This window comes from Amblyomma americanum, chromosome 6 (genome assembly GCF_052857255.1).
Source record: "Amblyomma americanum isolate KBUSLIRL-KWMA chromosome 6, ASM5285725v1, whole genome shotgun sequence".
NCBI classification, from domain to species: Eukaryota; Metazoa; Arthropoda; class Arachnida; order Ixodida; family Ixodidae; genus Amblyomma; species Amblyomma americanum.
In genome coordinates, this window is record NC_135502.1 from 81,071,793 (window position 1) to 81,099,023 (window position 27,231).

At 46.2% G+C, this 27,231-nt stretch overlaps 1 protein-coding gene across 1 annotated transcript; it reads left to right on the plus strand.

Moving 5' to 3' along the window:
• The first annotated feature begins 2,273 nt into the window (after positions 1 to 2,273).
• On the plus strand, positions 2,274 to 26,457 carry LOC144095342 (phosphate-regulating neutral endopeptidase PHEX-like). The gene is made up of 8 exons (XM_077629107.1): positions 2,274 to 2,297; positions 3,910 to 4,233; positions 6,724 to 7,236; positions 9,702 to 9,860; positions 12,957 to 13,181; positions 19,141 to 19,466; positions 21,507 to 21,867; positions 26,227 to 26,457. The coding sequence occupies exons 1-8, from the start codon at positions 2,274 to 2,276 to the stop codon at positions 26,455 to 26,457; spliced, it is 2,163 nt and encodes a 720-aa protein (XP_077485233.1).
• The last annotated feature ends 774 nt before the right edge of the window (positions 26,458 to 27,231 follow it).

Consider the following 27,231-nt stretch of genomic DNA (forward strand, 5'->3'; position numbering starts at 1 on the left):
GGCGGCAGCAGCACCAGCGGCAGTAGCCGCTCCCAGCGCTCGACCACGTCCGCATCGTCGGTACGCAGAGCTCAACCGCCGAGCACGGGCCCTCCTGCCAAACAGACAGGCTTACCGCAAACGGCGACACCGTCCAAGCTGCCTCGAGTTGCAGCTGGTGCTGTTTCAGTGGGGTCACATCGCAGTACGTGAAAAACTTCGTGCTACTAAGACTGGAGCAATGTAAATGTAGGCTTTGTCGTATCCTTGACGTCCCTTCGCTCATTGGTGGCAGTCTGCTAGCTTTTGTTCTTTTGTGCCAACCCGTTACTAGCGGGCTGCAAAGGCGCTGGGAAGCTGAACTCAGGCGCATATGCAAAGCGAGCTATGGAACTGAATATAATTGATACTAAGAGACAGAAAGAGAGCGGAATTGGTTAGCAAGGGAACTCGACTGCATATCCTAGCTGAAGCCGGGAGGAGGAAATGGGAAAGAGAGGGCATGTGAGGGACAGATAACCTACGTTTCCATAGAATAACAGAGTGGATTTAAAAGCAGAGAAGTGTTGCAGAGAATAAGAGAAAACGAGGTGGAGGAGGAGGGGGAGAGGCCTGCCTGGTTGTCGGCCTGGCATGCTACTCCAGGTGGATACATAAGGTTAGGAAGTTTGTATATTTATGCTGGTCGCACCTGCCGAAACATGGGGCCTCCACAGTGATGATCACAATGATAAAGATTTGTAATGAGGTCTACAGCTTCACGACTCATGATATGCTTGTTACTCTCTATAGAGTCAGGTCCTTATCTCTGATTCCGGTGCTTGCATTTCGATTGAGGGCTAGCACGCACTGACAGTGGGCAGATCAGTAGCGAGGATGCTTTAGACAGTAGTTCGACAGCTTTGTTCAACATGTGCTCTCTGCCTATCAAGCATGCTTGGCGAAGAGAACGGTTGTTCTTGAGCAATAAAATATACATTTTCTGAGCGCGCTGTAAATTTTTACTGTTATTAGTGCCCAGCCCTAGATGGGTTATGCGGCAGTCTTAGCTGTTAAATGCGATTGGTGGAAATACCTTAAAAGAATGATTTTGGTACATATCCTGAGAATGTTTCCATAAAAGTGTCTTACAATTTTTCAATTTTGAAAGTTTTTGTCCGAGAATGCTAGAGAGGTGTCTAGTCATTGCTGCCTGCCATTATGACTCGTCTTTTTAACTGTCTCTCCATCGCCCTCGTTTTGTGCTCTGCACGACACACGCGCATTTTTCAACTTTTTTTTGTTTTGCTGGAAAACAATACTCGCAACCTTTTTCCTGTCTACCTTTTCCTGTGTACAGACCATCCCTTAAGCGCCGCTGGAAGAAGCACGGGAGTTACGCCTTCGAGGCAACCATCCGCCGTCGTGCCGTACGTGTCTCCATCACCCAAGCCAACCCCGAAACCAGCTGCGACCGCAGGCAAAGAAGCTACAGCAGGCCCGGTTCAGGAGCCGGAAGCCCACGATGGTGATTCGCCAGTGCCCAAGGCTCCCCGACGTCGGAGTCTGTGGACGCGGGTATGGCCACCTATGCCAACGCGATGTGAAAGACGGAAACGACCAAAGAAGCAGCGGCACAGATGGGAGGAGGAGGGGGGGGGGGGGGGGGGGGAGGGGGGGGGGGGGGGGGTTGGCGTCAATCGGGTTCGCCAAAATGAATATTCTTGTCAAGCTTTTCTAAGCTCCGTCCATCTGCTTAACACAATTTTTTTTGTATTCGTATCATTCAGCCAGGGACTGTAGCTCCTAAACATGTCGATAAATATAAAAGTTTCTCTCGCGACTGTTTAATCAGGTGTTGTTCGGGCTAACTTACAGATGGAGCCTTACAGCTTTCAGTTTACTCTTCACGATCTCAAATCACCTTAGTAATGCACTGCTTTTTTTTTTTCTTAGCATTCAGGACTTTGCACGTGTAGTTTGCAGTAAGTAGAATGACACACTCTTAATAACGTAGTATAAGCTCGGTGCTGACCAGGGCAATAATTGTTCATTAGTTTTATTTACTTTTATCAGCGCCCAGCTAGCTTAACGAAAAAAAAAACTCACGTAACCAAATTCGTTGCTCATGTCACAACACTGGCAGAAGCTTAAGGGCAATGTCGATTGAATGCCTCAGGACTGGGTCCTGTCATCTCAGATCATTGATATCAGCCAGAATCTACACAAACGAGGATTTCTGCATTTCATGTGCACTGAAAAGTGGCACACCCCGCCGAGATCAAACCTTGGACCTCAGCTAAATAGCAACAATTATGGCTACTGAGACACAGCGCCGGGTACGTGTCAGTGCCTAGTATCAAGGAGACTACCAACGCATGCCATTGGAAAATGAACAGCCAACATTTCAAGTTGAACTGTTAGAGTACGGGTTATATGCGCTCAGATCTTACGCTGTTGAGTGTTGGCACCTCGAGACTGTATATCTTGAACTTTCGGCCGGCAACAGATTCCATTAGGACTCGTGCACAATGGTCGAAATAGGGTCGAAAACAGGCGCCAAATAATAGCGAGTAGCTAAGAAAAGTAAGGGTGCCATTCACTGTGAATGCTTCTTGAGTTGAAGAAAAAAAGGAGCATGTTCATTGCTTATGGACAGCCAAATGTTATTTTTATTCGGTAATTTTGAATAACAGACGATTCAGAGTCATTATAGTTCGACAATTTGAACGAAAACATCTTCAACGGAAGTCCGTCTGGCTGGGTTCTTGAGATAGTTGAAAGAAAAGACTAACGCCAACCAATATTTTTAACTTTACCTAACGTTTCGGGACCAACTCTGTCCCTCCTTCAGGGGTGACTAAAGTCTCACCACGACCGAAAGACCGCTTCCCCAGAGAAAAACAACCAGGTGTCGTTTACAAAATACCATGCTCAAAGCGCCCGGCTTCATACATCGGCGAAACAAGAAACCGCCACCAAAAAATAAGGTAACACAAAAATGACATCCGGCTAATGAATACATAATCCAACCCCCTCGCTGAACACTGTGAGCGCGCCGATCACCGGATAACCTTCGAGGAGGTGAGCGCCTTGGCCGTGGAGCCAAACCTGTTCAAGAGGCGACATGTGGAGTCATGGCACATCCGGATCACAAAGGAGGCGATGAATAGGACTCCACGAACGCCCCCCTCCGCGTACATAAGTGGACTGCTCCACGTGCTAACAAAGGGAGAGCGAAGGCAGCAACCCACTGCTGCTGCTGGCACACTTTAGTCACCCCTGAAGAAGGGACCGAGGTGGTCCCGAAACGTTGGGTAAAGTTAAAAATATTGCTTGGCGTCAGTTTTATCTCAACTAGTCACACAATGTTTTTGACATATTAAAATTGAGTGTATTCTAATGCAGGCGCCATTTTCTGGCACCACAGTTTACCAGTCGGCCATTGGCGCTGAAGCATTAGCGCCTAGCCATTGTGGCCGATCTTGGAATAAGTCTCGTGGAAAGCCTTTCACTAAATGAATGCACATTCATTCGCCAACCTGCTGTTCATTGTGATTGTCGTTATTAGAAAGCAAGAAAATTGTTTGCAAAAGAGAAAATTCTGTGAGCCACAATCCTTTGTACATTATACATTCCAGCCGCACCCTTTCATATCCTATTTAAAGATGTAAGGCGGGGCCGTTTACTTCAGCTTTTCTTCACTTTTATTTTTTCGCTCTTCTGCTATCGGAAGTCGCTGCTCCTGACATCATGTCTGACGCCTAAACAACAAATTCCATAAGCTGGCTTAGGTGTATCGGAGGATTTGTACACCAACGGCAAGCAAAACAAAGAATGAATAGGAAAGAAAAGTGGACACAAAATACAACCCGACCATAAATCGTGCAAATGCTCTCTAAAGGTTTCAAACATCCCCACCCAAGTAGGTTTCCCGCTTCTGTCGTGCAGGTGGGCCAAACAATCGGGGTGCTGTGCGCCTCAACCGCTGCGGGGAACACGAATCGAATCATCCTGACCGTGGTCGTTGTGCTGTTTATAGGGCTTCTGCTGTTGGCCGTGCCGTTCGCATTAGTTGAGACCAAAGCAAAGCCCAACGCGACCAACGAAACCGCCGTTTACAGCGTGTGCGCCACACCGGACTGCCTCAGGCACACGTTCGTCCTGGGCATGAACCGGACCCGCTACCTGGACCCCTGCGACGACTTTAGTCTTTTCGTGTGCTCGGCCTGGATTCGCGCGGAAACGGACGTCTCCCTGAGAGTCGCGGGGCAGGTAAACGAACCGGGTGCCAGACCGGGCGCAGTTTCAAGTTTTTTGTGCTCTTACTACTGAATTTCGCCTCCTACAATCTAATGAAAAAGTAGGGTATCAGGGAAAGTTAACTTTCTAACTTTTCGGAACAACAGTAGCAAAAATTGGGCTGGTTAGTGATCGCTCAGCATGATGTTCAGGCCCTGTGTTCCACGAGATGAACGTGAAACGAATCATCCTGGTCCTGGCTGTCGTATGGCGTTTGTTTGCTCGCCCCCTTTGAAGTCGCGTTGAAACTTCATACTGAATTTTCGGTACTACTACTTCCAATGTGCTTTGGACGTGCTTTTTGCACGCTACTATGTAATGCACTGAATACTAAACGAGGCATACGACACTGCGACAATCGTACTATAAGGCTGCGAATTGGGCAAGTTGGGGCCGACTTATTGTTAAACAGCGCGGGAAGACGGAACAGACGAAAGAATGAACACGCAACACAAATACTGACATAGAGGAGAGCCCACGGTACTATAAATTACGATAAGGCTGTGATTTGGGAAAGTTGATGCTAATTTGATAAACAGATCGCTAAGAAAGGAGAGACGAAAGAAACAATACGCAACACAAGTACTATGCATCTAAGCAATGTCGCAATGATGATGGGCATCTGAGTTTCTCATTTTGTTCATTTTATTAACATACCCATTTTTCATGGCCGCTTTATAAGTAAATAAGGCAGATAAGCAGCGCTCATTTCCTGCCAAGGCAAACAACTACTCAAACGCAGAGAGCCTCTTTCGTACGCTTATTTGCTACCTTTTGATCCTAAATTCGTTCACTCAGGGTAATAGAAGTCTAGCATTTGTCAAACAAAATGTCAGGATTATGCGGCATGTTTATTGTATGGTTTAACAAACGCATGGGAGTAGTGTTGAGGAGCGAGTGAAAGGCACGAGTCCTGCGACACGGGCTACGGTCCAGTCGCATTACAGTTTCAGTCGTAGCTAGGTGACTAATTGGAAAATTGCAGCCCTATCGATGTGTGCCCTGTGAGAATAAACTAAGAACGTGTATACAGGGTGTTTAACCTAAGACTTTCCGCAATTTATAAAAATAGGTACGCTAAGACGTAATACCTAGCAAGCTGGTTAACAAATATTGAATACTTAACTTTTAAATATTACTTTAAGGCTCCTTAATAACAGAAATACCGGTAGACCACCGTAAGTACTATTTATGTCAGTTTTTAGAATGTCAAACGCAGCTACTCTCGGCGCTGTGGCCCAACAAAGTTTGGTTATTCGGACGAGTTACCCGCTTTGCTGGCAGGGTTCTCGAAAGCCGAAATTTGTTGAGCACAGCGCAGAGGGTAACCGGCTTTTCGAAATTCTAAAAACTGATATAGATATTACTTACGGTGGGCTGCACGCCTCTCAATAATTAAGGAGCCTAACACTAATAGTTAAAAAGTTAACTATTCAGTGTTTGTTAATCAGCTTTCTAGTTACCACATGTTAGCTGTATTCTGATGTACTACACTGCTGACAACGTTGTGCAGAAAAAAAGCCTATAAATCAAAAAGCCTTTTTTTAAAAATTGTGTAAATTGTTAGCTGAACTACCCTGCAGGTATGGCGTAGTCAAACATGCTGACTTGAAAGAATCATTCATCAGGAGATCCACCAAAGCGTTTATGGGTAATATGGTGTGTTGCACCTCAAAGATGCACCTCAAAGTGCACAACGACAATTTGAATTCTGTTTGAATAAATGCAGAAGTAAACCCAGGTTGCTATTACTGCACTCAATAGTTATTAGAATTTGCTTTTCTGTGCTGGTTTCCCTGAAAGGACGTTGTCTTCTCAACATCATTTGGTCCTCACATTGCTATGCAAGTGGGACACGTACCTTCCTTAGAGATAACGTCTAAACGGTTCCACAAAGGAGTTGCGCCTTAAAAGTTAACTCCGGGAAACTTTAGGTAAGCACGCCTTTAAGTGCTGCTTCTACGAGTATTCCTACATTGGAATTCTGTGCACAGATTTCTGCCGCGAAATCTTCTGTACAGAGTTCCGTCAGCAACCTCAAGGAAAATAAACATTTTTTATTCAATAGTTACGTTGAGAAGTCAGGCTTTTGATTATGTGATTGTTTTGAGAAGAACTCTAGTTTGGGCTATATGGTTCATGATTCAGAAAGAAAACGGCGTGAAATACGGGGACAAAAGAGAAACACGAGAGGACCAGCGCCTGCCTGTCGTTTATGTTTCCCTTTTGTCCCTGTATTTCGCGCCGTTTTCTTTGTGAATCTGATTTTTTGAATCATTCTTTTCACTTATTTCAACTTTGTCTTCGAAAATACTTCAAGTGCGGAATTCTTCGACTAGGTAACGCTATGTTCCTACTGCAAATAATTAAGCTTGCTAATGGCTCGCTGTCAAAACGTAGGAGTCACCATCAGAAATTAGAGAGCGACGTTCCAGTTGATCTCGCGTATACTCCTTGTCGCAGGCGGCGGTGAAGTGGCTCTGGGGAATGAGTAGTCTCAGCGCAAAGCAGTCGGCCAATGCTACTTGGGATGACAAACAAATCGACAGCCGAGCGCGCCAGTTGATGACCCTGTGCCTGGACGGGAGACCGGACACCGACGAAGCTGGCGTTCGAGCCTTCAAGGAGGTTCTGCGCAGTGGCGACCTGGCCTTCCTGTCCCCGCAGAAGTACGGCGACGACCCCAGCTTCGCGCGCCTCATACGAAGCCTCGTGCTCCTCTCGGGCAAGTGGCTGGTCCCACTGTGGTTCCGCGTGGATATGCTCCCGTTCCGATCCGCCGGCAACGCGCCTATCTTCGTGCTCTCGCCCGAACCGCTCGTCCTGGGATCTCGGACGCTGCACAGAGTCACGTCCGCCTCGCGCCAAACCTACGCCCAGTACGTGGAGGCCTTCGTGCACGTCTTCTACGACAACGACAGCGCGGTCACGACCGACTACCTCAGGTTCCTCCGCCAGAAGAGTGTTAGCGTGCAGGCGAGCAATTCCCCATTTTCTCAAGACGTACTAATGCGAAGCTGAAGTGAAACCCGGCATCCTGCATGCATCGATGCGGAACGACTTAGTCGGCAGTTTTATTATCAAAAATATCTTGCCTCTTGGAGATTAAGAGACTTCTCATGGCCGCATTGTCATGACATGATTTGGAAATTTCGTTTCTAAGAACCATGAACAATTTAGTGCGGCCTTAGAGCTTGAAATTGGGGGTGTGTTTCAAATTGGGCGCTTCGAAACCGTCGCCCAGGGTGTTAGCAGTCTTGCGGCCACACTCGTAAGTGCAAAAGCTTGATGTGACTTTTTTGGCGTGGCAGGGGAAAATCCTGGAGGATGGTTTTTGGACAGTGTGATTTTATGTGAAAGCGTACGATAAGCGCTCGCTCAGGGCCGTCGTAATTTTACCGGAGATACTGAGCGATGGAGTATTAAGCGCTGATGGGCTCCACCATCCACCGTGCGCTTCGAGCCTTTAAACTCGCCCCAGCTTCATTCGCAGTTCGCAAGCCATCAGTGCGGTCATGGGTCGCCTGAAGAAACGTGCATGTTGGTCAAGAAACACATTTTTCGGGAATAAATTTGAAATTATAATGCAGAAAGTGACGACTTTATAGCAACGGAGAAGAAATAAAGAAATGGCGAGGAATAAAGGGACGGAGGCCGAGGCATAGAAAGTGTGTCTTTGTGGCCCCGACCACTGTGTTAAAGCAGATGTTGGCTTCAAATCTAATCGAATAAAATGAAAAGGTAAGTTGTAATATCGAGGAGGGGAGACATTTTTCAAATTAGTTGCAAAGTATAGGACAGTAGCGTATATACTGGGATCAAGTATTTTTGGGACTAGATTATGTGAGGAAAATCAGCGGGAAATTGTGATGAAGACAAAGCACATTGGCAAGGAATCACTAAATATATACACCAGCTTGACAATATCCCGCTAGAAGAAGCAACGTAAATATTCCATGCATTTTAATCGAACTTGCCCATGGGCTTGATAATTGTAGGCTTTCAGAGACTATGAAATGGTTGTTAAAATTGCCGGTAAATGAGTTCAAGCGTAGAAAGAATATTTTTGAGCATTCACAATAGGTGTGAACCTTTGAAACGCATTCAGCGTTTAACTATTAAAAAAAAAAGCGAGAGTTTCAAGTGCGCTGGCCGGTTGATCCCTGCCTAGTGGCGGCTCTTGGAATTATTGTCTGCAGTGTGTGCGTCACTAGCACGGGTGATGTCATGATGACCTACAGACCACCAGACGCTGCCATTTGTTGTAGCCACGACCAGCACGACGTCACAGGCACGCTTCCGGCAGTCACGAAAGCCGTCTCCTCGTGTGGCGTCGCGAACCCCTCGGGGTGCGTTCGCACGCATATATGGTTCCGACCTGTCGCTGCTACCACTGCCGCATCTTTCTTTCGGTGATAACGGAATTCATTCGCCTTGTCTTTTGGAATCGACCGATACAAATACGCCTTGCTTTGTCGTCGACAGCGAAGCTAGTGACTGGTGAGGCGTTAAACTCGGGCATGCCATTCCTAAAGAAGAGCAAGCTGCTTGGAAGGCGTTGGCCTGTCAGCGTCGACAGTAGGCAAACCGAGCGTCATTTGGCAGAGTAACCGTGGGTGGGGTGCAGTCCCATCCAGTTTTTTTTTACGGCGCGTCGGAGTCTGTATTCAGGGTTGAATGAAAGAGCGTCATTTGTATTAACCGATATTTTCGACGTTAATGAACCTAGTTCAAAATTCTTTGCGTGGGATGAGCAGTGCTAGAATACCTAATCCTCGCCTGCATTTCTTAACCTCGCTAAAAATCGTTTCACAGTCTCTTTAGGAGTAAGCTTGATAGGAAAATATCGAGTTTGCTAGAACCGCCCTTTTAGAAAATTTGGCGAAATTTGGTAGTTGGGGTGTCCACAGTTCCTCCTAAAAGAAGAATGTTAATTGTGAATAAAAGGGTGACTCCTTTACCTGGAAGTTGATTTCCCTCTGCTGATGGGCTTTGACGGTGATGATACATAATGTGCCAACAGAGAGAGGGAGAGTGAGCTGATAAAGAGAAGCTATAATGCAGATCAGTCAGTTCTACTACAACTATGAACTTCATCACTTCTACTTCATCAAAACGAGTGTTATTACTTCAGGGCTGCACCTGCGTTTGTTAATAACCAGCCTTTATGTGGTAATATAGATAGTAAGGCCCGATGCTCTAGTTTGGATATGTAGCCTTAGACCATGTTACCTTGTGCATTACACCTTGTGCCACAGCGTGCTTTTAGCGAGTTCCTTAGCGCCGTGCGTGCAGATATGACTTATGTCATGAGCACAGAAATTAATTGTTTTTATTTTATTGCCTTAAAGACCCCTGAACGCACGGGTTGCTTTATGTGGCGTAGGTTACTAATTACATGACAACTCTTTAAACGATGCCCTTCTTCTGGAACCCCACAGGCGGTAACGCTCAACAGCCTGTCTGGAGCTGTCTTGGCGAGAGACTGGACGGCAGTGCACGGAAACCTGACCGACCTGGAAAAGTTTCTGCCCAAACTGTCGGCGGCAGACTGGGCGGCTGCCTTGCGCGAGGCTTACCGCGGCACTGTCGAAGGAGGGGTAAGAACTGGCGCAAGTTCCTCCTTATTTTCATTTTATCAAGTTGAAGGAAAAAGGGCACTTATTAATCATGGAATGCTTTTAGCTCCTTTTTTGAAAGACTTAAGTGATCAATTTTCAGAAACTGGTGCAATATTAAGGCTGAACATAAAGCCAAACATCTGTGAAACATTCAGGAAGTTTGGGTACGAATGGCACCCAGTAGAGAAAACAAGATCCTTGCCATCCTCTTTGTCCAGAGTAGCTTTGAGAATGAACTGCATTACAGGAAAAGCGCAGTGCATTCTAGGGTGGCTCATAGATGAGAATCCACTCAGGAGAATTGGCGAATGCTTTTGGCTGCTGAATAAGCCAACGCCTTCGCCTCCTGCTCGTCTTAAGGTACGCAACTTTCAAGATGTCCTTTATTGATTTAATGAATTGAGCAGCCTCCGTCATCTGCCGCTTTTCTTATACGGGCAGAGCGCGCGGCTTCCCCAGCCGCTTTTGTGACTTTGTGCGTACCGTCGTATTCAACCACTCCTTCTTATGTTTTTCGTGCAACGCAACGCACTTATTGTCCCTCGATGATTTCGCTGTTTGGCCCCATTATATAACCCTCGTCTTCTCTTCATAGGCTTTAGTGGCGCATTCAGCCGCCTTGGCCATCCTCTCACCATCGTGTGTTGATACATAAAGCTATCATAGCCGATATATACGAGCCCATCTATATCTTCGCTCATCCGGCTCAATACCTCGCCGTCTCGAATTAGACTACGAAAGTGCAAATCGGACTCCTGAAAGGCGCATTGGCAGAATTTTTTTTAACCGGGTGTAAAAGTGTCACAGCTAACAAACAGAAGTCTTCAACTTGATGCAAGCATGCACACAAAATTTTCAGCCCATAAAGTTTACTTTCCAGCCACATAGTAACACAATAACAGAGCATCATGAATTAAAATAAACGATCGTTGCCACCCCTTAGGACGTTTCAGGAATCAGTGGTGCCATAAATATCTTATTACGTGTCTCAGAAATGTACAGTATGACCTGAAAACTTTTAATCAAGGCTGTGCATGTCTTCTCTGACCAGTATTTAGTGAGTGCGCTTTCTTCAGTGCATCAGTTTTCTCCATGCACTACAAAACAAAATTGTCATTTACACTCAAAAACGTCACAAAAATTTTTGAAGGAAAAAGTTCTTTGAGAGACCGCAGTTCTGCAACGTTATACAACTGGAGGACGTAGAGATATTTTCCTACTTCGTTAGTCCACAACGGCAATGTGGATGGCTGTTCTACGCCTTCTGAAGAACGAGGCAATGCGGTATTTAACTTCTGGGGGATATAGATGGCGCGCAAGCATCTGCCAAAGACAAAAACCATGCGATTCACTCCGGATGTGGGACTTCTATCTTTACGGTGCAGTGCGCGAAAAAGTGGCCATTGTTTGGTGCAAAAACTGCTACGGTTGGCGCGGTGCTGTGAAAGAGAATGAAATGGAATGCTGCAGGGCTCGGTGTTTCAAGGGTTGTGTGCTGGTGTCGAGGGTCATAAATAAACCTTTTAAACAGCTTGCTATACGAGGCTTGAACTACGGCCGGGTATTAAGCCGTTACCTAACCTTCTGCCGCCCCCTGCTACGCTTGCCTTCTCTTGGAATCCACTCCGTTACCCTTAACGGAGTGGATTCCAAGAGAAGGCAAGCGTAGCAGGGGTCGGCAGAAGGTTAGGTGGGCAGATGAGATTAGGAAGTTTGCAGGCACAGGGTGGGCGTAGCTGGCAAAGGACAGGGTTAATTGGAGAGACATGGGAGAGGCCTTTGCCCTGCAGTGGGTGTAGTCAAGCTGATGATGATGATGATGATTTAAACGGCAGCCGCCTCACTTTTTGAGAATTGCACCAAAACATTCAGGGATTCAAATATATATAGGCAGCACGTAAATGTTGCCAAGTTTTATGTGCTAGCACTTAAAATGATGACGCAATCGACGAGCAAATTTAACACTTCTCCTCACAGCACCAGAGGCATGTGGAGAAGCTCGGTGTCAGCCTCGTGAGGGGCAGATTTAAAATTTCCGCTGCCTTCGCCTACAACTGGCCGTGCGTCGTTGCATGCGGCCAAACGACGTTCTGCAGGCGCTGCCTTCGATGGCATTGGCCTTTTAATTCAAAGAAAGCGTTTATGAGCTGTAAACGTAGCGGAACAGTAGATGACGACATAATGTCACCCCTTCCCCCCAAACGTCGCGCAATTTTATTCGGCAAGTACGTCACCATTTCTAATGGTAGCCTAAAATGATTGGCCTGCTTTACCCGGCAGGTTACACAGACTAGGCGCCTTTAAGCTCGTTTAATTATAAAAATCTCTTCAGGTCCATTCAATGGCTTTCTTCTATTTGGCACTAGAACTGGCATATGGGTACATGATATATACCAAAACTGGTAAATCGTAGAGCTTATGCGTGTGCATAGCGTGCACATTCAGCAAAGCCTTTAATATAATTACCAAAGTAAAGTAAATTGCATCCATTCGATGCATTGAGGCTTCCTATGCCGTCGAGCAAATGCTATTCACGTTTAATCATGTAATCTTAAACGAATAAGTGCGTTGCGTGAAATCAGTTGGAAGAAACAATTGCAATATTAAAATCGGTTGGATGAAGACATATACAGTCACCGAACTATCGCTAACATAAAGCATGTAGTATTTGGATTTTTTAGTCAAATATGCACATTTTTGCGATCTATTCAAGAACTGTGCGATCTCCTTTATCTGTGTACATGCGTCCAATTCTAAGCAGAAGCTTCAACAAAAAACGGCAACATGTTTAGAAAAACTTTCTTCTGCACCGCTGCATGAAACTTACAGGTCTTTTGTTAGCAAGAAAAGGATATGATTGAAAGCCCTCCCCAGAAGATGAAGATGACGAATGAAACCTTTACACTGCCAGTGGTGCCTCTAGCAGTATCTTCTGACTCCACACCAAACCTGAGGCGAAGATTCATGGCCATTATATATATTCAATGACTCTGCTAGTACCGTTCTCGCGCTCTGGCCAGATATTGCATCGAATGCGACAGTAAAGAAACCAATCTTATGTATTTTGTACCAAAGCGGCTCATCACCATCACGGAAGGGGACGCAGTGCACGCCAGGAGCCGTGTGCACCTGGAGGCCATGGGCAACGTGATGGCTCAGGTGCCGGCTCTGGACTTGCTGCACCAAACAGCCTGGTCGTTCGCCCAGGTGATCGGCAGCCTTACGAGCAATGCCATCTTCGACGCATTCGGTCGATACGAAATCGGAAGGACGGTCCAAGTGGTTGCTTGCGCCGTGCAGGTAACTCAATTACGAGGTGCATGCTAATAGAGTGTCCCGAAATTTTTTAACGTGATCCTAAAAATCCGGTGTTGCCGCAGTGAGCGAAAAATGACGAGCATAACTCAGGCACGTGTTGCCCAGAGAACAACTTAGGAGGCAGGTGGCAGTGAGCACACTGCCGACCATGGCGGGTGGCAGTTAATGATTGGCCGCTCTGGAAGAGCAACATGAGCCGCACAAGGCCCAGCCCTGGGAGCACCTGCCATCGCAGGCCGGTGGCGCGTCGCTTAAACGCTACACCACTGCGCCAGGAGGTGTATGAGGACTCCCAGGGATCTATGAAATTAAGTCGACAGACCAATTCTGCATATATGGCAATTAACCCAGTGCGCTATCGCGTCATACCCTAAGGGCGGAGCTTAAGTGTTCCCTCCAATTTTTTGTCTGGGTGACCAAGCTGTAAAATAAGAACTGTACTTCACTTCTGCCGTCGGTCAAGCGTGGTGTGGACGGAGATAACGGTTAGCTAAGTCAGTAAAGGTTTTCCTTGGCTCTCTGGCAAGGACGCTGAAGTGTGAAACACATTGGATTCACCTTGAATGAGGATAAATGGTGATGAAGTGCTTGAAGGAAGTTTAATCCGCACACTTCCTATTCCTATCCAGTCAAAGAAATACCACCTAGATAAGACTGCTTGGGTCTTCCTACGGAACTCCACTTGTGTCACGCAGCTAGAATGCGTCTGCGACTGCGAGCACTGACGGTGCTTACACATGCAGCTCACGGGCCCGAATTACAGGCGGAAGCTTGTATCTTTCGTGTAACTGAAACAATGAACGACGTCCAGAAGTATTCGTTAACGCCTCATTACGCCTCACTGCCCAGGGGTAGAGCCTAGTTGACTTTTCTTCTACTTTGTAATCAAATATCTTTAATCTATGAAATAATTACACTTTTAATTTCCAATTAATTAACAACACCAAATAAAAAAAGAACGTCTCTTATGTTTTCCTCAGTTTCCGTGAACAATGCAGAGGTACACTAAAGGGCAAGTGAACACCTCTCAGGGACCACCTCATAAAACTATCTACTGAAGCTGCGACAAGCAATGCACCCATAAAATCTTTAAAGGGACAACGAAACCTTGCCAGTGTGATAATGAAAGCCGTGTCATCCAGTATCGCCAAAAGCTGCTTGTAGAATGATATCGGTGCATCAGCTCCAGTGCATCCATTTAGCATCCAATCACAACACTTGCAGGACGATCATCGATCCCTTCTAGAAAAGCGTCTCTCTCTCTCTCTCTCTCTCTCTCTCTCTCTCTCTCTCTCTCTCTCTCTCTCTCTCTCTCTCACACACACACACACACACACACACACACACACACACACACACACACACACACACACACACACACACACACACACACACACACACACACACACACACACACACACACACACACACACACACACACACACACACACACACACACACACACACACACACACACACACACACACACACACACACACACACACACACACACACACACACACACACACACACACACACACACACACACACACACACACACACACACACACACACACACACACACACACACACACACACACACACACACACACACACACACACACACACACACACACACACACACACACACACACACACACACACACACACACACACACACACACACACACACACACACACACACACACACACACACTCTGCAGGAGCCGATGACCAGTTGAAAACAAATTCTCACTTGTTTAATGTACCGGGTGTGTTTTTCTTAATTTCTACAGATATTTCGCCTCGAAGCGCTAAAGATACAACAACGCGGTCTTTCCAGCTAGATTGTACGTCATGGAGGACATTATGCCAGTAGTAGTAGTTAATTAGTGTTACTAACAAATAAACTTAATTTTTTGGTTTAGGGCAATGTATTATATTGCAAAATAGGAGGCTTTCAATATCGTAGGCGAAGTTCTCTCGACCGATCAGCGAATTTCTTGACACCAGACATCGGCGGAGTTTTGGGGAAGCGACAACTCTAACGTTAGCGCATTAAAATAGAGAGGACGTGAACTTGCAAGTAAGTAGTAAGTCCATGGAAAGTGAGAGTAGCGCAAAACGGGACAAAGGGACAGAGAAAGACAGACACAACACAGGCGCTAACTTCCGACTGAAAGAAACCAGGGCGGCCAAGACGAACGTAATCCGTGAGGGGAAACAGGCGCATGCGCCCAGAAAGATAATGAAAAACAGGTGAAAGAGGATCTACGGATGTGCGCGATTCAGCGTTTCTTTAAGAAGGCCAGCTCTCTTTTGGACAGGGAGATAGACGGCTTGCTTACACATTTATCATCCAAGGCAGCGATACGAGCTGCTTCAATAATCTCTCGCGTTAACTGATCCCGGTGTCTGGCAACGATCGAGCACTTGTCCAGAAATGGCACACAACCACACTCCTTGCAGTGTAAAGCCAGATTACTGCCAGTAAAAGTTCTCAAGTTATTTTTGTGTTCGCGAAGTCTCTCATTCAAGCACCGACCTGACTGACCAACATACCGCTTACCGCAAGAGAGAGGGATGTCATAAACAATGCCTTCAGTACATTTCACGAATTTCTTTCTGTGGTTAATGGTGCACTGCAGCTTTTGGGGACGTTTATCAGCGGGCAAAGTTTTTTTGGAAAGCGCACTTAGTTTTTCAGGGGCAGAAAAAACGACACGAACATTAGCTTTTGTCCCAATTTTCTTGAGATTGTGGGACAGGCAATGAATGTAAGGAATAACGGCAATTTTGTCTTTTTTTTCTTTCTGAAGGCACGGATGGCAGTTGACCTTCCTGGCGCTTCTTCTTTAGTATGCCTTCGGCGACAGAAACACAAATATCAGCTGGGTAGCCTGCTTGGTGGAACCTTGCGAGTTGAGCGTGAAAGCTCTCGCTGATGAGGTGGGGGCATGACTTTTCCAGAGCATTCTTCAAGCATAAATTAATAATGCCCCTTTTTACGAGTTTAGAATGGGCAGATATATAGGGGAGTAGAGGTTTGTTTGCCCGAGGTGCATAGCTCCAACACAGGTGGTTGTCCAGGAATTTAAAACGGATATCAAGAAAGCGAATCTCGTTGTCGGTTGGCATTTCGTTAGTCAATAGCAGCGGTGAAAAACACTCTTGTACCTTAGCTAAAATACCGGATGCAACTTGCTCTAAGCACGATGGCGTACACTCAACAAGGAAAAAGAAATCGTCAACAAAACGAAAGATCTTGACGACATGAGGGCTGGTAAGCCTCTCTTGGAGGCTCCTGTCAAGATGTGCCAGATACAGGTCACTAAGTACAGGGGCTAGACAAGACCCAATGCATATTCCCTGTTTCTGAATGTGAGCAGCGCCTTGCCAGTTTATGAAAGTGGAGCGGAGATAAAAGTGTAGCAATTCTAAAAAACCACTGACGGATAAACCGGATTCATTCTGAAATGACACAGCGCCGAAATGATGGATCGAATCTTCGACGATTGTAAGCAGGTTATGATGGGGCAAGGAGTAATAAAGATCTTTCACATCAATTGAGAAACCAAGAAGGCTCTTGTCAGAAAGCGATTTCACAGCACTTAACACTTCCTCTGAACTACGTACTAGAAATGGGTCATCTATCGTCAACATGTTTAGTTTTTCTTTTAGAAACACAGCGATTGACTTTTGCCAAGTGTCCTGTTCGGAAACGATTACCCTTAAGGGAACGCCAGCCTTATGCGTTTTTGCGCTGAAAAACACTTCTAGGAAGAGGCGCTTACTACTTTCAATGCTGCTGGCTAGTCTTTCGAGATTAAGCTTGAGACAAAGTTTTTTTGCTTGAACCTTAAGTTTGGGAAGTGAAACACTTCTTCCACATTTAAACACTTCTGTTATGGCATGATTGGCTTTTTCATTGAATACACCGTGGGGAAGACAGCAAACCCGCCCTCTTTGTCAGAGGGGATGACGCAAAGCGACTGTTCGGCTAGGTAGGACACGACACGATCCACAGCGCAAAAACGCATAAGGCTGGCGTTCCCTTAAGGGTAATCGTTTCCGAACAGGACACTTGGCAAAAGTCAATCGCTGTGTTTCTAAAAGAAAAACTAAACATGTTGACGATAGATGACCCATTTCTAGTACGTAGTTCAGAGGAAGTGTTAAGTGCTGTGAAATCGCTTTCTGACAAGAGCCTTCTTGGTTTCTCAATTGATGTGAAAGATCTTTATTACTCCTTGCCCCATCATAACCTGCTTACAATCGTCGAAGATTCGATCCATCATTTCGGCGCTGTGTCATTTCAGAATGAATCCGGTTTATCCGTCAGTGGTTTTTTAGAATTGCTACACTTTTATCTCCGCTCCACTTTCATAAACTGGCAAGGCGCTGCTCACATTCAGAAACAGGGAATATGCATTGGGTCTTGTCTAGCCCCTGTACTTAGTGACCTGTATCTGGCACATCTTGACAGGAGCCTCCAAGAGAGGCTTACCAGCCCTCATGTCGTCAAGATCTTTCGTTTTGTTGACGATTTCTTTTTCCTTGTTGAGTGTACGCCATCGTGCTTAGAGCAAGTTGCATCCGGTATTTTAGCTAAGGTACAAGAGTGTTTTTCACCGCTGCTATTGACTAACGAAATGCCAACCGACAACGAGATTCGCTTTCTTGATATCCGTTTTAAATTCCTGGACAACCACCTGTGTTGGAGCTATGCACCTCGGGCAAACAAACCTCTACTCCCCTATATATCTGCCCATTCTAAACTCGTAAAAAGGGGCATTATTAATTTATGCTTGAAGAATGCTCTGGAAAAGTCATGCCCCCACCTCATCAGCGAGAGCTTTCACGCTCAACTCGCAAGGTTCCACCAAGCAGGCTACCCAGCTGATATTTGTGTTTCTGTCGCCGAAGGCATACTAAAGAAGAAGCGCCAGGAAGGTCAACTGCCATCCGTGCCTTCAGAAAGAAAAAAAAGACAAAATTGCCGTTATTCCTTACATTCATTGCCTGTCCCACAATCTCAAGAAAATTGGGACAAAAGCTAATGTTCGTGTCGTTTTTTCTGCCCCTGAAAAACTAAGTGCGCTTTCCAAAAAAACTTTGCCCGCTGATAAACGTCCCCAAAAGCTGCAGTGCACCATTAACCACAGAAAGAAATTCGTGAAATGTACTGAAGGCATTGTTTATGACATCCCTCTCTCTTGCGGTAAGCGGTATGTTGGTCAGTCAGGTCGGTGCTTGAATGAGAGACTTCGCGAACACAAAAATAACTTGAGAACTTTTACTGGCAGTAATCTGGCTTTACACTGCAAGGAGTGTGGTTGTGTGCCATTTCTGGACAAGTGCTCGATCGTTGCCAGACACCGGGATCAGTTAACGCGAGAGATTATTGAAGCAGCTCGTATCGCTGCCTTGGATGATAAATGTGTAAGCAAGCCGTCTATCTCCCTGTCCAAAAGAGAGCTGGCCTTCTTAAAGAAACGCTGAATCGCGCACATCCGTAGATCCTCTTTCACCTGTTTTTCATTATCTTTCTGGGCGCATGCGCCTGTTTCCCCTCACGGATTACGTTCGTCTTGGCCGCCCTGGTTTCTTTCAGTCGGAAGTTAGCGCCTGTGTTGTGTCTGTCTTTCTCTGTCCCTTTGTCCCGTTTTGCGCTACTCTCACTTTCCATGGATCACCGTTACCGACTTGCCCAAGTTTCTACCCTTGTGAAGTAGTAAGTTCAGCGCCTTGTCCTTGTGCTTCTCTAATCGTCCGCCTCTCTCCGCTGTTCCGATTAAGCCACTCCCGATTCACTAAGAACACGTGTTATCTCTGTACGTCGGATGCTCGGAGGTGTTTCACGCCTGTTCCGGCCTTCCTAAAGTTGAAACAAATCTACCCCCATGCAGGAGGTGACCGTTTCTCGTTTCTTTTGTTCCAGGTTAGCCTCACGTACAACGTGATGCTGGCGGCAGCGAACTTCGCTTCTCTGAGCAACGCCGAAAGGGACACCATCGTGCGTAGCCTGTACCTGGTGCGGTCTATAACCGCGCAAAAGCTGGGCACGGGGCCGAAGCTCAGGGACGACGTGCGCAACGTCCTCGTCAAGGAGCTGGTCGACATGCTTGCCGTACTCTGGCCCACCACGACGTACACCCAGCAGGAGGGGCTTGACCGAATCTACGGTGACGCTCCGGACAACAGCCGAGGGTTCTTCGGACACTGGCTGTCGAGCCGCAAGCACCTGCAGAGATCCCTGATAAACCTGTGAGGAAGAGAACGCTTAGCCCGGCTCATGCTTGCTGGAGTCATTGGAGCAGAGGCTTACTTTCAATTCTTTTAGGAATGCTACCACGAATGTCACTAACAATGACGGAAATATCGCTGCTATGCACGACTAACTTATCGACACCGCCACTTCTATGTCACAGTAGTCGCCTGAAGTTGTGCATGTGGAGAGAGATTATTGCGGTCTGTTTAGAAAATAAAACGTAGGGACGCAACGTTATTTGCTGAACGGGACGTATTCAGAGCACAACGATGTGATTGTTCGCACAAATCCTTATGGGGCTTGACCTGTGCCCACGGCCGACATTCACATGCATTTCCTTGCTCAAATGCGCTGTATGCTTGAGCTGCCCCCCTACTTGCCAACTACCAGGACTAGCGTAGAAGACATGCGCACCTCTCCTTTGGATGGATGGATGGATGGATGGATGGATTAGGATAGATGGATTGGATTGGATTGGATTGGATGGGATTTGATTCGATTGGATGAAATGAGATGGGATGGGATGGATGGATGGATAAACGGACGGACGAAAAAACGGGTGTGTGGGTGGATGGATGGATGGATGGATGGATGAATGGATGGATGGATGGATGGATGGATGGATGGATGGATGCATGGATGGATGCATGGATGGATGCATGGATGGATGGATGGATGGATGGATGGATGGATGGATGGATGGATGCATGGATGGATGCATGGATGGATGGATGGATGGATGGATGGATGGATGGATGGATGGACGGACGGATGGACGGATGGACGGATGGACGGACGGACGGACAGACGGACGGACGTATGGATGAATGGATGGATGATGGATGGATGGATGGATGGATGGATGGATGGATGGATGGATGGATGGATGGATGGATGGATGGATGGATGGATGGATGGATACGGCTGAACCTTTTAAATCGGGCGGTGGCTCAAGCCACCTAACCGTGACTTAGGAACTTTTACTCTTGTCTTGATTTTAGCCACCAATCAGATAACCTTCGCTTGGTTACTTCTAACCGCTTAAAATCTACTTTCCCTTCACTGTCCTTAAACCCCAATGCCTTGGATATATCAGCCCCGCTGCTTTTCACTGTAGTGAGAAGCCCTTTACAGAAAAGTATCAAGAGTTCAGCCGCTTCCTCGTCCTCTCCGCACGCAATGCACAACGTGTCTATCTCGTGGTACCTGACTCTATATGTCTTAGTCTGCAAAACTGCCGTCCCGGCCTCAAACAACAAAGAGCTTACCCTACAATTATCATAGATATTGTCTTTGGCAATTCGTGCTTAAAAATCCAGTATGTTCACAGTGCTGATTTCTTCAGCATCCCTGTTCTCCACAGAGCTCTCTCTGTTTCTTCAACCTTTTTCTTAACCGATAATTGCTGATTTGCCCCCTACTGCTGTCCAGATATTTGCTTGTCAATTTACATTACATTCAGCATTACATTCAGCAACTAGCGCCACCTGTTGGCCGCCAGTAGCGAATACCGTGTAACTCAATGGGGATATCTTAACCGTGCAATTTTGAGAAAACTAGAGAGTCCTGAAAGGTTGTGCGCGAACATGATAATTATCACAGCAGACTCTTTCTTCCTGCCTCAAAATCTGACCTGTAAACTGTTTCCTGCGCTCACACCAACTATTCCCCAACATGGCCTCTTTTTCAACGAGGCCCCAAGGAGGTTCTACCTACATGTCATAACCACATTCACGAGAGTGGGCACTGTACTGAAAACATGAATAACGTTCTCATGGCTGCTATTGAACGCACAGGCTTTTAGTGTGGTCATACTGCGACATAAAGGTCATTTAGGCCCTTAAAAAGTCTCCTATAAAGTCATGAACATAAACAATGCGGTGAGATGAAGGACCAACATAAACTATGAAAGTGCACTGTCTTCTGGTAGTGCAGTAGTCAGAGAGCGGTAGTGACCTTTCGGCAAAGGAGATTGGTGTTCATACAAATATACCTTTCATCGTAACTTTCTTCCTCAAACGCGCGCTACGTCGCAGACATAAGCGCGCTGTCGTGGGCCGGATATACCTGCCTGACACAACGCAGCTCACACCGTACAACCCGGCGCTGGGCCTCGTCGAAGTGTCCAGCGGGGCGCTGCAGTCGCCGTTCTACTACCGCGACGGGACGGCGGCCATGCTCTACGGCGGGTTGGGCTTCCTGCTGGCGCAGAGCCTGCTTAACGGTGCAGATGCTGTCGCGCAGATCAAGGATGCCACCGAGAACCACTTGCCTTTGGCCAAGGAGTCGGCGCGGCTAGCACAGGCAGCAAGCTGCCCCGACAGCAACATTGACAAAGGCACTCTGTTTCCCTACCTGCCGGCGCTGGAAGCTGCGCACGCCGCCTTCGTTGAGCTGGTAAGTGACCGGTAGTAGTAAGTTTCGTTTGAGCTAAAATGTTCTTGTTGTAGAAACAGGCGGAAAGAAAACGTGAAATAGGGAAGGGACGCTTACTGACAACGCAACGCCCGTTTTGTCCATAAGTGTGCCTAACCTCGTCGTCATTTTCTTACGCTGTTTCTACAGGATCGATAGAAGCGATAAACCAGCTCAAGTGACCCATTATTAGGCCGTTAAATCCGGCGCCAGGTGTTGCTTTTTACGAGCGCGTCAAGAGCTATAGTATCGCTCACCCCCCCCATCCGTGAACTACTATTTGCATAAAATTTGGGGGCCACCCGCTTGACGCATATGTTTGATGTGGCGTCAGATGACTTGGCATGAAGATGAAGCCAAAGTATGTGTGGGATTCGCACCTTTCCGTCCAAAACCGTGCATTCCGAGGAGTTTCAGACGGCCATCACGGCCGCACCGTTTGTCGCAAGGAGTTCCGGATGATACGATTCGTCTGGTTCTGATGCACATGTTTGTAAAATTTATTAACTGATATAGCGAGGAAATATACCGTATATTTCGAAGGTGGCTGTAAATGGCAATAGTAGTGCAAAATCCACGTGGTAGATGCCGCTGCCTGTGTGCTTAGAAGGGATGTTTTCAGAAAGGAAACATCCGCGGATGTTTTTATTAGGTCTTCGCTACGTTTTCTGAGCACCGCGATATAAACACTTGAAGCTCCCGTAGCCAACGCTATTAAGTCGAACACTGAGGCGCATTGTTTGCGAAGATTTTTTTTTTTTTGCTCGCTTGTTGTGAGAAGATGCGTTTATTACCGGAGGCGAACGGCGGGGTGCTATGAATGTGGCGTATAACACGAATCGTATCTGTACGGAATAAGTGGCGCTAGTTGCGTAAAATGCCAATGGGATATTTCGCGTTTATTTTGCAGTAAATTCACGCTTTTGATTGTGAAGGGCGACAATCGAACAGTGCCTTCAAGAATGGGCTTGCTGCATATCATCTCGACTTCGCCATTGTTGTAAGCAACGCGATGAACTTTCATTCACTAAACTGCTTTCGTGTTGACCCCATCAGAAAACATCTTATTCTAGACAGCTTTAATGGGCTGCCATAAAATAGAACTAATGAAGTGATAATGTAGTACCAAACGTTTAAGAGCCGTCTTTTTTTTAAGATATAGAACGAAATCGCTGCGAGACACACCTCATTAACGAAGTGTAATGTCTATTCCGTGCGCCGTACGGAGCCTTGAAGAGTGAATAATTTATCATGATGTTGATCATGATGATCACTATACGTGTGCAATCAAACTGCAGCTCCGCGCATTGCGCTGTCACTGCTCTGGTCGTGGTCGTCCGTAACCTGTGCTCTCCTTTATCGGTCTGTCCGCTTTCAGAGGTCTGATGCAACAGAGGAAAGAGTGTACTTTCTATCCTCAGCTATACTTGTGTGCCTGAAAGGAAACCGGTGCAACATGGTAGTCATTTCGAGTGCCTCAGGAGAGCGTATTAGGACCACTTTTCTTTTATACGTACATAAACGGCCTAGTAAAGATCTATAAGCAGGCTGAATATATCATATACGTGGATGATACTCATCTCCGGAATCGATGCAAATAGTCCTATAAGCACGGATAACGAAATGTTGTCCAAGGTCACGCAGAAATGCCCTGGAGATTAAGTCTAGCGAGTCTAAATCCATACACTTCTGGCCCAAGGGTGGACGTATTACGAGTAACGTCGATCTTATCGTCAATGGATGCCCCATAGAGGCCACTTATATAGTGAAAACACTTGGTGTCCACTTTAGCGACACCACGCGGTCGGATCTCCCCGTAGAATACTTGGAAACTAAATCAGCTCGGGTAGAAGGGGTCTGTCATACAGTGCAGCGCTGGTTATAACTAAGTTCATAGCCGGCAATTGGGGGCGAAAGCATTTTTGAACGGTAAGAAGTTTATGAACGAAACTTGTCATATATGGGAAGATTTCACTACAACAATCAATATACCCGAAGGTATGCAGTAAACAGGCTTGCATTTTTTTTTGCTTTTAACGTTTTTGCGATCGTCCAAAGCGTTTACCATTGTTTTTCTCTGGCAGTCTTAACTGCTCAATAGCAGCGATGGAAAAAATTAAAAAAAAGATTTTGCAGCACATCGGAAGAATGGTCTATTTCCTTGGATATTTCCATAGCATTACCTATTTTCAATATTCAAAATCTTTATTCACGAATGTTGGACATGATCGCTTATCAAGTATTGTAACTTTGTGTGGGGTACCGCCACAGAGACAAATCTTCACAATTTTCTGATTTCTGCCGTAAGATGCATTACGAGCTATAGCAAATGTTCCGTATTTATTCCTTTCATGGCCACTGTTCTCGCAATTCCAAATCACGAAGGTTAATCAGGAAAATTTGATTTTATTCTCAAACCGCTAAGTTACAAGAAAACCATATTAGCTACACAACATGACATCATGAATATTGGCATGTGCCGTGAGCACGTGCAAACTATGTCTTCCAGGAGCTTTCGTACATACTGCCTTCAACCGTGAAGAAGTTTGATGTAACGAAAGCATCTATTGCTTCTTTGTCCTCCAAGAACTTGCTGTACTTGTTTCTATTAGGCTGTTTTCGCTTTCCCATAAGTGACGTGCAAGTCATAATTGAAAAAAAAAACGTTTTTTGTTCTTTTATGTTTCCTCTTCCCGAAAAGAGCTGCATTATTCCACAATAATCTTGCTTTTATATTTGTCACTGTTTTGTTTTCGCGTCTGTCTTGTATAACTCTGTACCATCCTGCCGCGCCAATACTGGAAGTAGAAGCATTGTCAAGCCGCTACGTGCAGCTTTTATCTCCCATTGCTACAAACATGGTACTTTGTATTATGTTTGATATAAAGCTGTCACTGATTGATTGATATTTAAAAAAATTATAGATGCGAACTTAGTTGAACATGTCCAGCCGCTTGGGTGATTCGAGCTGCCTCATCCAATACCGGATGAGCTCTATCAATGAACACTCAATGGATTTGTTGCCAGCCCTGGTCTTTTTCGTGCACCCTGTACAAATGTGCCACCTTTCTGTGCAGGCTAAATAAAGACGGACGTTTGTTTTGTCTCCATGAGGTCACGATCTTATGACATGTTTTATGTTAACTTATTCATTGTCTATGCGTCGTTTTTTGGGGCACTGACTACCCTTCGCGGTGCTTATTAAACATCTCTAATCTAACCTAAAGCTCGAACACCTGGCGGCGATTGTAGGAACGAATTTTCTCGCGCTTGGTTCTAGCTCTGAGATAATTGGATGCCATCTCCGTCTAGTGTGCTACCAGGGACATAAATGTTGCCGAAACATCAAACGACTAGCTGCTATACCGATCCACGGTTAGCTTCGCCCGATTGAAGCTCGTAATGTATGTGTAGTGAATTATAGTGAAAACTCCTACTTCTAGCCATCGCTCGGTCATGATTCAACTATGCAATACAAGTAAGCAGTTCACTCGAAGTATGAGGTGCTCCTCGAATATGTTTTGTAGCTGTCGACAGGTGATCTTCGGTATGAAAAGAGAGCAATGGAAGCAGTGTGGTATTCAGAAAGCTAGTAGTTATATTGATTAATTTCATGACGTTTTTTAAACTTGATTGTACGTTATTATGATTTTTTTGTGAGTGGAAAAGCAGCGGAACAGTTTCGCACGAAAGTATAGAGACCGCAAATTACTGGACATGACGAATATCTGCAAACCGCGCCGCCGAATGGTGATCGGAAAACGCGGATACCGGTATCGTATCGCAACCTTCGCCATATTCTGCTTTCATACCTCTACATACCTATGATTATACGACATATCGCAGATAAAAAGCGGTAGTAGTGAGGCGCTCAAAGAAATGAACCGTACAGATGGTTTCGTCGCCAGTGTTTGTACTGCGCAGCTTTTCCTCACATTAGATTTACTGACTTGCCCGTTATCGTGCCATCTCAAAGACGTGGCAGCCATTTGTACAGGGGTAGGTTTTAGAGTCTCTGAACGCTGACAACTGTCGGCTTAGCATGTGCGGTCTTAGTTCTACAGAGGCTTGCATTTATATCAATGCATGCGCTGCTAGGTACAGGAATTAGGTTTCTCCGAAAAAAAAATGAATAAGAAAGACCGCTTCGAAATTTATGCCTTGCATTCACGCGGAAACGATTCTCATGCGAAGCAGTAGCGCCTTAGGCCTTTTACGCGAGTGTCTGCCTTTTATCGAGCTCGAAATATCACCTTATTGTGTACGGACCACTACGCGTACCTACAAAGTTGCACATCTTAAGCGCGAGTGGTTACGACTTCATCTGTTTCTCGAGCGCAGACAGCCAACAGCACTGACGTGCGGCTAAGCGGCATGGAGCGGTACACCGGAGAGCAGGTCTTCTTCCTGACCATGTGCCACATCCTGTGCGAAGAAGACGGCCGAGGAAGCAGCTGGTCACCGGCGTGCAATGCGGCCGCTCGACATTTCGAGCCCTTCGCGCGTGCTTTCAGCTGCCCGGGCGGGTCGTCTATGAACCCGGCCAACAAGTGCCACTTCCTCAACGCCTAACATCCGGTGTTCACACGCGCCTCGCACTGTTGCAGTTTGCGTGTTGCCCTCCGGCATACACGAACAGTTTTAGGTGCAGGTTACATTTTGATGTGCATCGGCGAGACTTTCACGCCTTTGTCGCACGCGCGTGACTATTTCTGGCGAGGAGCACCAAGTGTGAAGGAAGACGCTGTGCGGTCTTGCTTAGATGGTACGTTTGCTTTTGTTTGTGTAGATTTATAGAACGTATGAGCTAGCAGGCACGTTAAATCTGCATACGCGTATAGTGTGTATGCCTCAACCCTTTGCTCCTTGTCGAATGTTTCTGAACTTAAAGCGCGAAATATGAAAATAAGAGCCATATATCAGTATCTGGCGCAGATGTGAGAAGAAGCCTTCCAGCTTTTCAAGCGTATTAATCAATTTTTCTTGAGCCTAGTCAGTTCTTCTGAAGGACACTATTATGCCAAACGGCTTTTGGTGCAGTTGATAAGAAAGTGTTGCGCTTTGGTGGACTCTTGTGTCACTGGCTTACCTTTTTCAATGTTTCATTGGTCGCTTTATATCGATGTTTTGTTTAAATATTTAGACCTACTGCTGATTCGCAATGTGAGTTGTGGCTTGAAAGATTGTTGGCTGCGCATTATAGATGAATAGAAGCCGAGCATTGATCGGCAACTCGATCCCTGCCTCCTTTCACGCACGTTTTACCTCATGTACTTTAAGCCGCCGTGGTGCCTGAGTGGTTACGGTGATTGGTTGCCGACCCGAAGGACGAGTCCCGGCCGCGGT

Bases quoted from the DNA above. Each gene is read 5' to 3' on its own strand.
- LOC144095342 (XM_077629107.1), top strand. From the start codon at position 2,274: ATGGCTACTGAGACACAGCGCCGG. The intron at 13,182-19,140 runs GTAACTCAATTA...CTTTTGTTCCAG, and splicing joins TGGTTGCTTGCGCCGTGCAG to GTTAGCCTCACGTACAACGT. The intron at 19,467-21,506 runs GTGAGGAAGAGA...GCTACGTCGCAG, and splicing joins CAGAGATCCCTGATAAACCT to ACATAAGCGCGCTGTCGTGG.